At 40.4% G+C, this 16,278-nt stretch overlaps 1 protein-coding gene across 8 annotated transcripts in view; it reads right to left on the bottom strand.

The window, feature by feature from the left end:
* Positions 1–471: 471 nt before the first annotated feature.
* The window catches only part of TMPO (thymopoietin), a 38,767-nt gene continuing 22,960 nt past the window's right edge, over positions 472–16,278 (bottom strand). For 2 of the 8 annotated variants that reach the window (XM_059726336.1, XM_059726339.1), the window contains exons 5-11: positions 13,339–13,458; positions 13,133–13,228; positions 12,379–12,492; positions 11,442–11,546; positions 11,302–11,367; positions 11,026–11,120; positions 472–2,336 (exon numbers count right to left, since the gene is read on the bottom strand). In XM_059726336.1, the coding sequence (XP_059582319.1) occupies positions 2,024–2,336; positions 11,026–11,120; positions 11,302–11,367; positions 11,442–11,546; positions 12,379–12,492; positions 13,133–13,228; positions 13,339–13,458 (909 nt within the window). In that variant the 3' untranslated portion in view covers positions 472–2,023. The remainder of the gene's footprint in view (positions 2,337–11,025; positions 11,121–11,301; positions 11,368–11,441; positions 11,547–12,378; positions 12,493–13,132; positions 13,229–13,338; positions 13,459–16,278) is intronic. The other 6 variants (XM_059726337.1, XM_014595110.3, XM_059726338.1 and 3 more) reach the window with 6 other exon arrangements.

The raw sequence follows: 16,278 nt of genomic DNA on the forward strand, positions 1-16,278 counted from the left end.
GGGGCAAGCTGGAGATGCCTCCCCTGTAAAAAAACACCCAAACCACAAACCTAGCAGGGAGCAAGTCTTAGGTGCTTGAACTTGGCATGGGGGAGCTCCAGGTATCTGGACTTGGGAAAGAGGTATGTAAAAAGACATCAACAAGGAGAACTAAAAACTGGAACAAGGTGGGGGCATTTAGGTTGTAAATACAGGGGTTGTAAGACTCACCCTTTTTGATGCCCCCACCTAGTTCCAGTTTTTAGTTCTCCTTGTTGATGAAAGCATTGCTTACTTGGCAGTTTCACTGAGCCAGGCTGATTGCTATACAAATCCACTAGTATACTGTTCTAAAAAGACAATAATCCTGTATAAACTTTTGCCACCGAATACTAATTTGAGTTGTTCTTTCCATCTCACCCAAACTCCACGAGGAATAATGTTGGAAAATTGATTGTCCTTGTCATGCTATTTTCATAAGAAACAAACACACACATTACATTATCTTTATTTTTCCACATTTGACACAAATAAGTGAACGTTTTCTGTTACAGTTTTCTAGAGAATAAACAAATTACCTATTTGGGTTATGAGGAAAAAAAACCAATAAGGATAAATGCTTTAGTCTTAACCAGAAAAAAAACCCCATTGCTTTGCTACCAAACAGTCAAAGTTGCCTTAAGAATGCAGAAAAGCATCCCATAAGAATGTCTATGGTCTAAATATAGCAAAGTGGATCTAAAAGTAAAAAACAAAACACTTGATTACATTAGCTAATGTCCCCAGCTTTTTCATAATGAAATAGCACTTAAAGTGCAATTACTGCAGTTGTATATAGAATATGCAATATAAAAACACATTTATGCATAAGACTTAAGTGCACCGATTTTATACATTCACTGCGTTTTACTCTTCATTGATTGGGATGAAATCAGCTGCCTGCTCAACTTTATACAACTTTAAAATGTTTTGGCATGTTTCCATCAAGGATGGGGGGAAGCCAACCAACTGCACTCAAGACAGGTAATTTTAAACTCAATTAAATTTCATTAAAAAAAAAATGCCCTCTTCACATCATTAAAATGAAACTTCATGAAATACAGAATTTCCAAGGGGAGGAGACATTACATATCTTTACATGAACATCCACAACAAATATCATATTAAGCGGTGTGGGAAAGACTCAGGTTAAAAAGAGGCCCTGAAGTAGTTTTGTCTGCTGTCTTAGTTATGTTGGAGTAAAAAGGATTTGGAATAGTGCTTTAGAATTTGAGTCCTTCAAACAAAAAATGACCCAAAAATATTTTGGTAGCAAATTATATTTGATGCAAATGTTATTATCACGCATATTACTAATAAATAAGTTGTTCTATGAAGACATATTGCCAATTAGATGTGTAATTAGATTCCTACAACAGTATATAACTACTAAAATGAAGGGCTACAATTAAAAGTTGATGTTATGCTTAAAGGAAGTTACTAAGACAATGATACTAAGACTTACAGAAACGTATACAACAGGTTTAGTTACATATACTAAAATGTTACAGCACTCTACAGAAAAAAGATTATTGTACTTTTTCTACAAAGCATGATAGTCAGCTATATTATAGCAAAATGCATCCAAAAATGCATTTCTCTTTATTACTTGTTTTGTCTCATTCCTTGTCCAAATTGCACAGCAGAAAAAGTACAACCTCTTTTCTCTACAAATTGAGATTAACACAGCTTCACATTTTACTACATTTTTGCCCTTCTCAGCTTCCAAGTTTGCAAAAACAAATATACAGTTTCTCAAAAATGAATTTAATGATGTCCACATTAAAAAAATAAAGCCTACAAAAAGTTCGAGATCTAAAAAATGTTACTTATATGGCACAAAAGTAATCTCCTACTAGTCCAAAGTCCAGAACAAATTACTGATGTCCATTTATATTGTCTTATTTTTCACTTCATTATTCAATTTATCGAGTTGCAATCATATTATTTAAGCAGTCCTTGAGCCGATGGAGAGGGCAGAGTTCACTACAATTAAAAGAGGAGATCAATCTGGCTGTGCCACACTACCACTATCTGCCTCAGAGACATTCTTAAGATACTTAGAAAAAGGATTTCCTTGGTTGGTTTCCATAGTTTGATAGACCAAAAACAGGAAGACTGAAACAACAACAAACAGAAGAATTTTTATCCACATGGGAATGGAACGTTCTTTTTTAGTTGTTGCTTTCTCGGCCTTCATGTCTGTTGAGAGACCGTATTTTGGAACATATTTAGATGAAAAGCTTTCCTCCACTCTGAAGTCACTGAACTCGATAGGCCGGCTAGCAGCTCCTTTGATTGGTCTGCGACAACTAGCACTGTTAATGAAAAAGAATAATCAATCACACAGTAGTTACGTGAGCAATGTCAAATCGTATAAGGAGATTTTTATCTTTAAAAAAGAGAAAAGAATGATTAAGGATCAAAAGGTTTTAATAAAAGATATAATTTCAGGTACTGCTACCTATCTAGTTATACTTTCACAAATTGTTTATGGGGGAAAATAATTAAAAATTCGTAAGTGACAGGACAGTAAAATGCTATGATCTGCGTACAGGTTAAGTGCATATTCAGCTAGGTGTATCTGTGGATCCTAACTTGTCTAACTGCCAGGTTTTAATGTTTTGTTGTGCTTGATATCCAAGTGTAGCAGTTAATGAGCTCAATTAAAGAAAACAATCCCCAAACAGCCCCCACTACCTCAGGCAAGTCAAGCCACTGAAGTGGAAAGACCTTCAAGTCTGGGGGACTACCCACTGGGGAGGAAAAAACCCACCCACCAACTAGTTTATGTACAGAAATATACACTGGGGTACTCTGCCCCATCTCCATTCTCATACATCATAGTAAGGTGCATTACATGTGGATGCATCTACATGTGCTTTACTGCAGTTGGCTAATTAGCTCCACAGTAAAGTGTTATTGTCTACATGTGTGCTGGAATTAAAGTGCAGTAAATTAATTAACGCCACCACAGGATAGTACTGTTGAGGATAGTACTCTCCTATGGTGAAGTAATTATGTGCACTGGAATGCATGTGTAGACAGCAGGGTGGATAAATATCAACTATTTTTTAAAAATAAAAAGATTTTTTAAAAAATTTAAATCAGATTTTTTTTAAATTTAATCTTTTTTTTTTTTCAAACTAAGAAGCTCCAGAGATAACATCCTCATTAGCAGCAGTATATGGAGATGAGAGGTAACAGACCTGATTACCTACCCATCAGTCCTATTGTCTCTTTGCAAGTTTGTGTACACAGAGTCAAGCCCTTACCTCTCTCTAAAAAGTGCAGTTTCAAGAAGTTAAATGAATAGAGGACTGCTGGGGGTAGAATAGATCTGGGCAAGGAGGAGGAGGCTGGAGATAAATGCAAGGAGAGAGAGGGCAGTAGAAACAGAAAAAACACTGAGCAGAACATTCCAGAAGTTGAGGGATAAGTTTGAGTATGGCCTTTCCACTGATTTGAGATCTAGTGAGGGAATAGTACGTAGAAGGCAAGGACAAATTGTGAATAAAATTATGACAAAATAGATGGAACTGTCATAGCCAATGTTTTCAACATCAGGCTAAAGAGAAACGTAGAACGTATGCTGACTATCCTGAAGCCTTTTTCCATAGCCCTGAACAAAGTGCAGGTAAATTGCTGTTTTATAGCTGATGCTGTTGACATTTGGAAGAAACTGAGTGAGAGCTTGAAGAGAGAAATATGCAAAGACAGAGTTAAATTACAGGCATTAAAAAAAATGGATCAGGCACTATACCGAATTCATTTCCTTGTCAATATTCTCAATACTTGGTACCAGGGTTAATCCTTAACTGATGAAGAAGAGCTGGCACATGGGCATCCAGCAACCATCCCTCCATAATACCAACCAGAATAAATTTCAGGGCTAAGGGTGAACCATTCAAGAAACATATGTTTGCCTTCGATGCTTTAAAGAAAGTCACATCAAAACTGGTGGAAGTCACTTAAGCACCTGGATCCATCAGAGACTACTGAAGTGATAATCCAGTTTAACAGCAGTAGCTTCTTCTGCAGGTATAGAAAGAATATTTTCTTCCTTTGGACTAATTCATTCTAAATTGAGAAAATCAGTTGAGAACTGAAAAAGCAGGAAAGCCTGTCTGTTTTTTCAGTATATGAATAAACAGGAAGAGGAAGGTAAAGACCGAGTTTGATGCATGACCCAGTATTTTAAGTTTCTCATGCTGACTTGGCTGAAATAACCTATTTGTTTTTTGTTAAAAACACAATTTCACATTTATAACTAAAATAATTAAAAATTAAAAAATACACATGCTTGTTAAAATAGTTATACATGGTTGTTTTTGAAGAAAAATATCAAAAAATGGTAAGTTTGTTGTTTTAAATAAAACAACTTAAATATCTATTGTTTTTGGTGATGGTTGTTGTTGTCCTCCTAATACAGCATGGCAAAAATATCCACCAAATATACATGATTAATCTAGTGAATTGGAGATAGTTCACCTTCCAATGACTTCACAAGTATCTGCTTTAATTATGATTTGGTTATTTTATTTACCAAGGCTAATTCAGTTTTCTGATGTAGCTGCAAAAGTAATCTGAAAAAATATCAAAATAAATCACTGGTTTAAAATATATATTATGTACCTTCTAAAATGAAACCTGCATCTCTGACTTGTGAATATGTATTAAGGTTATATTAACAAAAATGCACTTTTTATAGAAAACAATTATTAAAATTGAGGCTTCCTGACCAGTGACTTAAATTGGTTTGATTTAAATCAAATCTACCCTGGTAGACAGTGACAGGGCCTGGCTGGAGACGAGAGTGCTAAAGTGCAGGAGCTGCCTGACAGCTCGTCTTGCACTTTAGCATCCTTGTGCACCAGCCAGCCTCTCTGCCACTTAATGCCACCACCTCCAGAGTCTAGGACTCACTCCACTCCCCCTCCAGGCTCCCTGACAGCACAGGGTTCCTTTGCCCTGGCTGCATGTGCAGATGCTGTGCCCAGGAGCAGCTGACTCCAGTGCAAACTGTGCCAGAGTTTATCCTGTCACTTTAATGGCACATGTAGATGCACCCTGTATGCAACACAGTAGTAGTTTAGAGAACTGTGCCCTGTTTTGGCAGGGAGAAAGACTCACATTAAGAAAATTCAATTTTTAAAGTAGTTTTGTTAGCTTCAAATAGGCACTTAATATGAATTTAGTTAAAATATTTCCCTATTGGTTGCATATTAGTTTGTCATACCTCAGTTTAAAACCAAAAACTAGTTAACTATGGATTAACTCAAGTATTTGAAATATTGCCTGTTAATCATGCCAGTCAACAGGTCACCATATAAAACCAGAGAATGCAATGACAGGAACCAAGATCTCTACCTTATTGGTCACGCAATGCAGACAGAGAATACTTAGACCTTTTGCCAGCTTTAGAGCAGCATCAAATCTAACATTATATATAGTAAGTGCCAATAAGGGAATCCAAATTCCTTCAGGGAAAGAATACCTGCTTCTTGTTCACTGCTGGGTTTTGTTTGTATAAGTTACAAAACCCAAGTTTGATGTAACATGTCTACTTCTAACTCTCCCCAGCAAGAATACCAAAAGCTTCTCTACCCCACTCCACCATACATGCTTACTCCTGGATTAGCAATTATGTTGCAACAGGACCAGACCCAATGCTTTCAAATGCAAACTGGTATTACAAACACTTCCATCTGGCTGTAATGCTAGACTGTCTTAGAAAAGGAGTAGAGATTACTCATATTAAAAAAAAATTATCAGAGGTCAACCCCAAGATGAATTGCATGTTCCAGAAAAGCAGATTTCATGTTCTAACCTTAAGTGTTCATCCAAAGTCTACACATGCATGTTTTTCTAGAGCAGGGGTTCTCAAATCAGGACGCCACAGCACTTGGAGTGCTATGACACCATTTCAGGCGTGTCACATGCTTCCTGCAGTCAGATCGGGAAGCTTACTGCTGCAGGAACACCTGCTCTTGCGATAGCTCTTCCCAGCTAAACCCCACAGGGTGTCAGTTTTGTGTAGTCACTTTAAGTATGATTTTGGTTAGAATGATTGGGGACAATTAAGGTGCAAACAGACATAACACTTAGACCAGTTTAAATGTGGTTTAAACTGGAAGTATCCTGACATACAAGCCAGTTAGAATTATTTAAAAGTTCCTGTAATGTTTCAAAGGTATATCCAGGTAATCAAATATTATTTTGAACCAGTTCAGTGTTATGTGAGGACACCAAGCTTTCTGTGATTAGTGTCTAGTTGATCCTCCAGGCATCCCATTCTGCACTACTCTTTATTCTTCCACCCCAAACCCCCACAAAGCAACTGGCTTTTCTGGTACACAGCCAGAACTCTATTGCCACAACCTTTATTGCCTGCACTCAATTGTTAAAAACACTTTTAACAATTGGGGGCAGCCCTCTGCTGCTTTTAAAGACAACTGCTTTTAAAAAGAGCTGGTCAGCTTCCACCGGTGGCAGTGGTCAGCTTCCACTGGTGGCAGTGGAGTCCTTGGGTAGCCCCCAGCCCTCAGGCAGGGGTCCAGGTAGCACCCCCTGCAACCCGGCCACTTCCCACCCCAGATAACCACAGTTCCATGCTTCTCAGGCTTAACTGCCCTGAAACCTGAGTCTTCGGGCACACAGAAGCAGCGAGCCAGGCAGCAATCCCCCCAAACCTGACTAACCCTTCATCCCCAAATCAGCTTGGGATGCACCTCAATTTCCAGAAATTGAAATGAATTGATGAGTGGCTTCAGAGACAGTGTTCTTTAAAAGCTGAAAAACCTGTCAAGAACCCAGCCCTCAGGAGTCCAGTTTGCTCCTAGCCCCCCTTCCCTCTGGTCTGGTGGCTGGAAGCAGGTCAGGTAGGGTTCATCGCTCTGCCCCAGGGCTCCGGCCCCATGCCATCACTGCCCTGCAATTTTGGCCCTGGCCGCCCATCCTGCTCCTGGATGTCGTTTGCCCACGCCCTCAGCCCACCCGCCCAGCTGAGTACACCCTGCCTGGGGAGGGGTCCTAGGCGGGTCTCCATGGAGACCCTGATGGCCCACTCCAGTAATCTACCACATAGAGTTTTGGTGAGCTGTTGCAAGCAGGGCAGAGGGTTTGGCCCTCCAGCCCAAATAAGTGCCCACCCCCAATTTAAAAAGGAACCCAGAATGGGATTTAAAAAAAAAAGACAACTGATGAAAACAGTGAGACGGGAAAATCCTTCAGTATGTTGAAAATCTTGGACAGGAGACTGACACTAAAGTGAGACATCTTAAAGTGGATCCTTATAACCAGGGATCCAGGTTTTCCATTTGCCATATAAAGTACAGAAAGGGACAGATTTTCTCCTTTAAAAGGTGGTCATCTGGCCAGGTGCTGGGGGACTGGAAACTGGCTAATGTGGTCCCAGTTTTTAAGAAGGGGTGGAAGGAGGACCCAAGTAATTATAGGCCTGTAAGCCTCACCTCGATGCTCGGGAAGCTCTTGGAGAGGATCAAAGAGCATATCTGTGGGGGGCCTGCAGGGGAGATCATACTCAGGGGCAATCAGCATGACTTCACCAAGGTCCTGCCTGACCGACCTGATTGCCTTTTACGACCAAGTAACTAAATCCTTGGATGATGGTGTTGCTGTGGACGTAGTCTTTCTAGACTTTAAGAAGGCCTTTGACACTGTCTCTCACCCCATCCTCATCAATAAATTAAGTGACTGCATTGATGCCTGCACAGTTGGATGGGTAAAAAATTGGCTGATGGGGCGCACCCAGAGAGTACTGGTGGAGGGGTCGTACTCAACCTGGCGAGACATGAGCAGTGGGGTACCCCAGGGCTCGGTCCTCGGGCCCGCACTGTTTAACATCTTCATCAGCAACTTGGACAAAGGGGTGGAAAGCATGCTCAAGTTTGCTGATGACACTAAGATGTGGGGCGAGGTGGACACACTTGAAGGGAGAGAGGCTTCAACTAGATTTAGACAGACTACAAAAGTGGGCAGATGAGAATAGTATGGGGTTCAACGTAGACAAATGCAGGGTGCTGCACCTTGGGAGAAGGAATCCACAGCATACATACAGGCTGGGGAGTTCCCTTCTTGAAAGCACAGCGGCGGAAAGGGATCTCGGAGTCATTACTGACTCCAAGATGAACATGAGCCGCCAATGCCAGACCTCAGCCAGCAAGGCCAGCCATACCTTGTCATGCATCCAAAGGTGCATCTCAAGCCGGTCCAGAGAGGTGATACTCCCCCTCTATGTGACTTTGGTCAGGCCGCAGTTGGAATACTGCATCCAGTACTGGGCGCCGCACTTCAAAAGGGATGTGGCCAGCCTGGAGAGGGTTCAGAGGAGGGCCACCCACTTGGTAACAGAGCAGCAGGACAGGCCCTACAAGGAGAGATTGAAGGATCTGAACCTGTTCAGACTCAGCAAGAGGCAGCTGAGGGGGGACCTGGTGGTTGCCTACAAACTCATCAAGGGGGATCAACAGCAAATATGCAGAGCTCTTTTCTCCCCAGCACCACCTAGGGTGACGAGGAACAATGGTCATAAGCTGATGGAGAATAGGTTTAGGCTGGAGATCAGAAGGCAATATTTTACAGTTAGGGTAGCCAAAATCTGGAACCAACTTCCCAGGGAAGTGGTCCTCGCCCCTACCTTGGGCAAATTCAAGAGGAGGTTGGATGATCACCTGTCTGGGGTCTTGTGAACCCAGCATTCATTCCTGCCTGTGGCAGGGGGTCAGGCTAGATGATCTGTTCAGGTCTCTCCTGACCCTAGCTACTACGAAACTATGAAAAAGAGAAAAACATGGGAGATGGTAGTTTCTCCTTGCAGGCTGGCAGAGTTCCTGTCATTTGGCGCAGATCTGGGAGCTGTGCCCACCCCGAAAGGATTCTGGCACACCACTCAGTTCACCTGGGAGTACAGGCCCCTGGATCTGTGCACCGGATGACAGCATGCTGCCACTGCCAGCTGGGACCAGCAGCAGTACCAATCTTCCCGGTACACGGACTGCACCCAGTGCCTGTCCCAGCTGGCAGCAGCAGCCTCCTGTTATCTGGCGGGCAGATCAGGGGCCCGCCCACACCCCCCAGGAGGGCTGTGGGGCTCTGCCACTCCTCCCAGGGGTGCGGGTCCCCTATCTGCCTGCTGGATGACAGAAGGCTACTGCTGCTGCCTGGGACTGGTGCTGGGCGCAGTCCACACCTAGCGCCAAGAAGACTGGTACCGCTGCTGGCTCCAGGTGGCAGAACCAGCCTCCTGTCATCCAGCAGGCAGATAAGGGGCCCGCACCCCAGGGAGAAGTCCGAAACAGCCCTATAGCTCTCCCAGGGGTTTGGGTCCCCACATCTGCCTGCCGGATGACAGGAGACTGCCGCTACCGACAAGTGACAGGAGTTTTGCTTGTCAACATCTTGAGGTACAGTTTTCCAGAAACCTCTGCACCCATCTCCTTGAAATTTGGCAGGTTTCATGCCCTCAAAAGGGGCTACCATCCCTGCACATTTCATCCAAATAAGGTAAGAAATGACAAAATTATAAGCAGTTTCATGCTTCCCCATTATAGCGTATGGGTGAATAGTCGAAACAGTTTCAACGAAACGAAATGGAACAGTGCTTTCAAAATTAAACGAAACCCGAAACAAAACACTGTTGCATCGAAACAGAAGTCGAAGTGGAACAGTGCTGCTTCGCACAGCCCTACTGTCCAAATAACTTTCAATTTTCCTTTGAGGGAGTGTCCATGTATGCACCGGTCTTCCCAAAACAGAAGACCAGTTCCACTGGAGGCAGAATCTTGAGTTTCAATATCTGTGACTTGGAGCAGGCCTTCGTTAAATATGCTGTCCAAACAAGACATTTCGAGGATTGTGTACTCATGTTCACAAAGCAGGTATGACAGATACAAAAGACATATGCTGCTCTGTGGGAACATGTACCAGTAATTGTAGGTGGATCTACTTTATCCATCTTACCTCATATCCTTACACAGTTCAAAAATCTATTTAGACAAACCTTTGAGTGAAGACTGCTGTGCCTATCATTGTCTCTGCTATGGTCACAGAGAGTCTGAATTTAACAGATTCACTTTATTAAAACTATTAAGTCAGATGGAACTCTGTGATCAACCTGGGATTTTTATTTATTTTTTAAACAAAAGAAAGAGCTATAAAATGGGCAACTGATCTAAAGTTGACAGTTCTCTTCTTTCCTTAAGTAATCAGCTTTTCTTTAAAAATGATAGAATGGGGACTTTCCAGCAATCTAAATCAAGACAGCAAGAAAGTGTCATAGAACAGTTGAGGAAAGAGGCATAGCTGGTAGGCTATGCTGTTTATGCCTTCCGTGAAAAGCAAAGACTCTCCAGATATACACACTCCATGCAGATGCTTATGCTCAGGCTTTCCAATTTGCACAACCCACACCAGCACCAAAACGGGTATGATGACAATCACAACTGAAACTTGGGGACTTCAGTGGGTCAAATTAATGGTTCACTTAATTCTAGTGGATAAAAGCTCATCTACCCACTGGAGTACTCAAAAAACCAAACAAACAAACCAAAACCAAACAAAAAACCTAGGTACCTTTTTGCAACTCTCTACCTAGACCAGAAAACTAATGTTTTTAGCCTCAAACAGAAGTAATAAAACAATTAATTTTAAAGTTCCAGGATATGATGGTGACCTTAGTTTCAGAAAAAATTATATTTTCCTTTTTTTAAATGAAGTAGAAAGTCCTGTTTAACTAATTCCACTTAAAATAATTTGTTTAAAAAGCTTTTTGAGCCTTAAAAACAAATTAAATGTTTTCACAGATTTCAACAGAACTGTATGCAGGAGATAGCAGCTGTGCCACCTATCTCTATAGTTATAGCTATCCAGATCAGCCAGAGTACAGATTAATTTTGAGGTTTTCTAGAAATACAGCTCAACTAGATGAAAGTAAACTATTTCCTTGATTTATCAAAATGGCGTGAAAAAAAGCTTTTTAAACAGTACCTAATTCCTGTAGGTGTTGATGCTTCATATGGGAACATTTCCTTAAGAATATCCCGTTCTACTCTTCGCTCGTCTGTATGAGTTTTCTCCACCACCTACAGAAACAAAAAGAATTATAATCCCAACACATACATGCAACAGTTACAGTATAGCTATTAAGCCATAGAGAGAGAGAAAGAGAGATAGGCCGTATCCTTATGTGATTTGAGGGGGAGAATTTAGTTCACCCAGTGAGTTTCAGAAATCTCGTTCCTAGTTTATCACTGTTAGTTTAACCTTTGTTACTGGCAAATGTCTGGTCTTTTTTGGTGTTCCAATACATTCAGTGTTGTCCTCATTTTCCTTCAATATGAAGAATATCATTACTTATACAGTAACACCAACCAGACAATAATAATTATTAAAAACTTAATCACCTCCTCTATCATGGCAGTGTTCAGCAGATCACTGGACTGCGTGTGACCTACATAAAAGCACCGATGAGGACGACATGTTTCTTCTTGTTGTGGTAAGTGAAAATGCTGCAATATAGCAAAATGCTAAGTCTTGGCATTTGAAAGAGGAAGATATTGAGTTGTCAGTCTTTTCATGGTTATCAATTCTGACAAATACTTAGTATCACATCTGCCCATGTAAGTGGAGTAGCACTTTTCACAAGATACATAATGATTTGGACATATACTTAAGAGACATACATACTAGATGGCTGGGTTTACAAATCTCACTTAAGCTTTAGCTGTAACCATTGCAAGCAAGGAAGTAATTAATTCCACCTGATTTACTGTAGTTTGTTACCCTGCAGTATAACTGGGATCGTATTTCCCCAATGGAAAAGATTTCCTATTATTACTACTACTACTACTACATTCCAGCACTCAAAATTAAGTGTTATAATTTTACCTAAGAATTCTATTGCATCTTAAAAATGTGAGCAAATGAAATAAAATCCAAGCTCTTGGTTTAAAAATAACCCTGTTATTTGATTTTCTAAGTTAAACCAGACAAACCTTGTGTAAAGTTCTGGCACATTTGAGCTAATCAAATATGGTGACAAGAATTTAAAAAAAAGCAAATGTGCTACACAGTCAACAGGAGTAGCACAAAACTGCAGACATGATACCCAGAAATACTAAAATGGCACCCCCCCCCCGGAAAAAAAAAAATTAATTGGCAAATTTTTAAGATGGAAAAAAACCTCCATTCTCCAGTTCAGCTAAGTTACAACTTTCATTTAAACATATTCATGCCACCTTTCCAAGTACACCCTCCATCCCACTTCTGGATTAAAAGATAGGCAAGAGCTTTGTTCAGAAAAGTTAAACAATAATAATCTAAAAATTATAACTCATTTACTTCAGTTGTCATCAATGGTTTCTTTGATGTTCTTCTGGACAAATCTGAGAATTCACTGATTGACTGTATGGGAGTTGCATGCTTGAAATTTCCAGGCACCCTATTGACAACCTGCTGAAATTCAAATTGTTCAGACTCAGAATTAGCCAAAATGCACTGGGAAGAAAAATGGACTATGACATACATAAAACCTGTGCATTACACATTTGATACTAAGAAAAATTCAAGGATAGATTTAGGAAAAGCTACTTTGAAATGAACATGCTAAAGAACATTCAGCAACTATACAGTTGGTCCAATAAAAGATAACACCCAAAACGATCCTTTCCTCTCCACAATTTTAAGGTGTTTAGGAGACAAATGCTCATAAAAACACTTGAAGTAGAATTGCTGCTCATAATTCAAATGAGTGAGCCACTGAAAAAGGGCCAAGACTTCAAAGTCTGTTCTTTTCACCCAATTCCCCATCCCCAATGAAGGTAGAGCTACTATACTGAATTACCAGTGGTCTACTTAATCTATTGTGATGGTGTTGGTCACTTTCAGAAACAAATGCTAGTACACATAATACCTGTATATTGTTTAAAACTGAAACAGTGAGGTGGAGCTTTTGAGAGAAAGAGACCTCCCCCCCCCGACCTTAACTGACTTTAAAAAAAAAAGTAAAGTTAGAACTTTTCAGTTATTTCTACTGTAACAGGTAAGAGTAGATTATAGAAGAATACCACTTGCATAATTTATTAAATATATTTACTAGGGTCTCGTTGCTTGAAGTCAATATAGTTTCAGCTATGGGAGTACTCTCTGACATTACTGCATCATCTATAGGCAATTGTGCTGTAGTTTCCACCTGTTCATTTAAAAACAAGAACAAAAACAAATGAATATAAAAATAATTGATGGAGCCCTGACAGAGGGGGGAAAATAAGCTTGTCTAAGTGACAATAAGCCTCTCATCACCCTTTTCCTTGGTGTTCTTCTTGATACTCTTGTAGATTCCCTAGAAATTGCCTGCAGAGGTCCACTCTTTGAAGATCCACTTGTCCAGACAGTCTCAGTAACTTCATCTTGAGAATAGGTCTATTCAAGTATCAGACATGTTAGCAAGCATAAGAGCCATGTCCCAACATGGGATGCATAACCAAAGCCAAAACAGTATGCATATTCCAAAAAGCTTTTGCATAGCATGCTTGCTTTCCAGTAAGTCTTGGCTCCCAAAAACACTTTTCCACGTTGGACAGTTGAATTACATCATTTGCCTGATCTAAGACTACCCTTGAAAGGATTCCAATATTTCTTAGAATATTGTCTAATTAATTCCACTACTGGAACAGAATGAAAATTCTCATCACTAGGAGAGGAATATAACTGATTACATCACAAACTAATATAGCTGGATAATGGATACGTATCACTAGCAACGAGACAAATGTCCTATATCTTCCTAAATATCCCCCACCCTCACCACAAAGTTATTGAAAAACCACTCTTCCTACAGATAGAAAGCTTTTAACTTCAGTAAAAGTCAAATTTCTCCAAGGGCTTTCTATGTCTGTTTTAAAAAAGCACATTTAGATCAATTTGGGCTTTTGCTCAATTTAACTTCCATTTGTACCTTAGTAAGAACCTTCTGAGTTTTACACCCAAAAGAACTGTGCTTCACTCTTAACAGGTCTCCCTGGCTACATGCCCTGACTTTGATATGAACTGCCAATAAAAAAAAACTGAATTTCTTTTTAGATTTTGAATCTCAACAAATGATTGAGTGGTTTTATAATGAACAGGGAAGATAAAAAAAATTCAGCACAACAGTATTTTTCCTTTTTTAAATATTAAAAACAGACTTTTCTGTTTCAGTCAAATACCAAGGTAAAAGGATTAAAACCCCATGAAGCATAGAAGGCTGCAGCACACAACTACGTTATAGCCACCCATAAGCCTACACCAAAATGTTAGAAGCTACTGCAAAAGAACTGTAAAGGTATATGGGGAGGAGAAAAGAAAAAGAAAAAATAAATTAGAATTAATTTACCCTTATTTTCCTTCACTTCCTTGTGTCCTTGTGACAAGGTATTTAGCAGAATTCACAGGTTTGTTGGACTCTGACATGGCTGTGCCATGTGCATTTCTGCTATGGCCTCAAACTTTCAACCTCTGAGCTTCCAGGTGCTTGCCCCAGTGTCCACACCATGTAAGCAAAATTCCCCTTATTTGTTTTATAGCAACACAGAATTGGAAGGGAAATCAAGTCTACTCATCAGCCTTTGCAGGTAACCTTTTGTCTAAAAAGGGTCCACAAAAATATCCATTCCAGCTTCCAGCATACCACAGCCACAAAGCAACCCAATAAAGAAAAAAACTAACATCAGGCACAGGAAGAGACACCAGAGTAACAGGGAAAGCAAGAAAAAAAAATCCAAACACAATCCTAGATGTGGACCATGCTACAGAGAAAGGGACCCTCCCTGCCAAAGTCCTTGCCAATCTGGCCTACCAATCCCTGCCAACTCTTTGAAGCCAGATTTGGGTTCAATCAGTTCGACCTGCAATGAGACCCAATAAATAGGTACCAGAAAATTTTCTCAATAGCATCTGAAAGCACCAGGGCACTCTACACAATGTCCAATCATTTTGGAGGAAGGCAAGAAAACCTACAAGTCAAATAATGAATTCAAAAGAAAGAAAAAAGGAGAAAACTGAGGAAAAGGGGAGAAAATCCTGCTTGTTGGGATCAAAGAAAGAAACCCTGAAATGCAGGATTGCCAAACATCTTCCGCATGGAGGTAACCTATACTGAGGTCAACTTGTTTCAACCCCCTTGCGGTGCTACCAAACACATGAAGCCTCAAGCTACATATAACATGGTCCGACTACTATTCCAAAAATTTCCCTTCATCACCATGAAATTGGACTTCCTTGCCACCACTATGTTTGGAAGGTCATTCCAGAATAAGTTTGTATTGCTTAATACAGACTAATGATGAAAATCCAAAAGTTTCCCATTATTTGTTAATGCAGATCTTCTTTGCAGATCAAAAAGATCTATCACACTGGGAAACAGTATCAAATTCACAAAAAGCTACAGTTGGGACCTGAAGAAAAGCAATGTGAAGAAGTGGGTAGGATAATTTCTGCTGTTAGAGCTTCCACAGTTGATAATGGGAATAAGATCATAAAACTGTTGCTATTTTGCTATTCTTCAAACAATATGAATAGTTTTAACATTCTCTGCACAGCTCAATATGTACAGTTATTTTCCTGCCGCAACAAATCCAGCAGAGGGAGCACAAGTCTTTTGCTTTCCTATATAATAATTTTCCAAATTTCTCAGCAATAAAGTGATCCATTTTACTAGACATTTAAAAACTAGACCTTAGGTCCCACTAGATTTTAGAAGTTTCATGTACTAGGCTAATTTTGAGTCTAAAACTGTTAGAAGTATTTATTTAAGTCACAAGGAAACCCACTACTGTGTTCTCCATTCTTTTCTAGTATGGACGCATGTAACATGCAGCTTGCCAAAAAGAGTTGGATAAAAAGGTTCTGAACAGCACCACAGCATTGCAGCGTGCCTGGGGGCTTGTAAACCACTTTAAATCAGTCTGAGGATGGATTTCAGAGAGACAAAAAGGAATTAAATCCTAGTTTTTCTTTGCCCCCTACCCTTGCCTCATGAAGTACCCACATACCGTCTAGGACAGTGAAGCCAACCTTTTTGGCAGGCATACCACAAGTTAGCCATCCCCGAGTGCGACTCTAATCCCCTTCCTCTGCTTTCTGTTCCCCATCCTATGCTCTTAGTCTGCTCTCCTGCTCTGCCTTCTGCCACCTCCCCAAGTTATTACAAGCCCCACACAGAGGCTGTCTGTGCTACTTGTGGCACTCATGCTGCAGGTCAGC

This window comes from Alligator mississippiensis, chromosome 4, assembly GCF_030867095.1.
Source record: "Alligator mississippiensis isolate rAllMis1 chromosome 4, rAllMis1, whole genome shotgun sequence".
NCBI lineage: Eukaryota > Metazoa > Chordata > Crocodylia > Alligatoridae > Alligator > Alligator mississippiensis.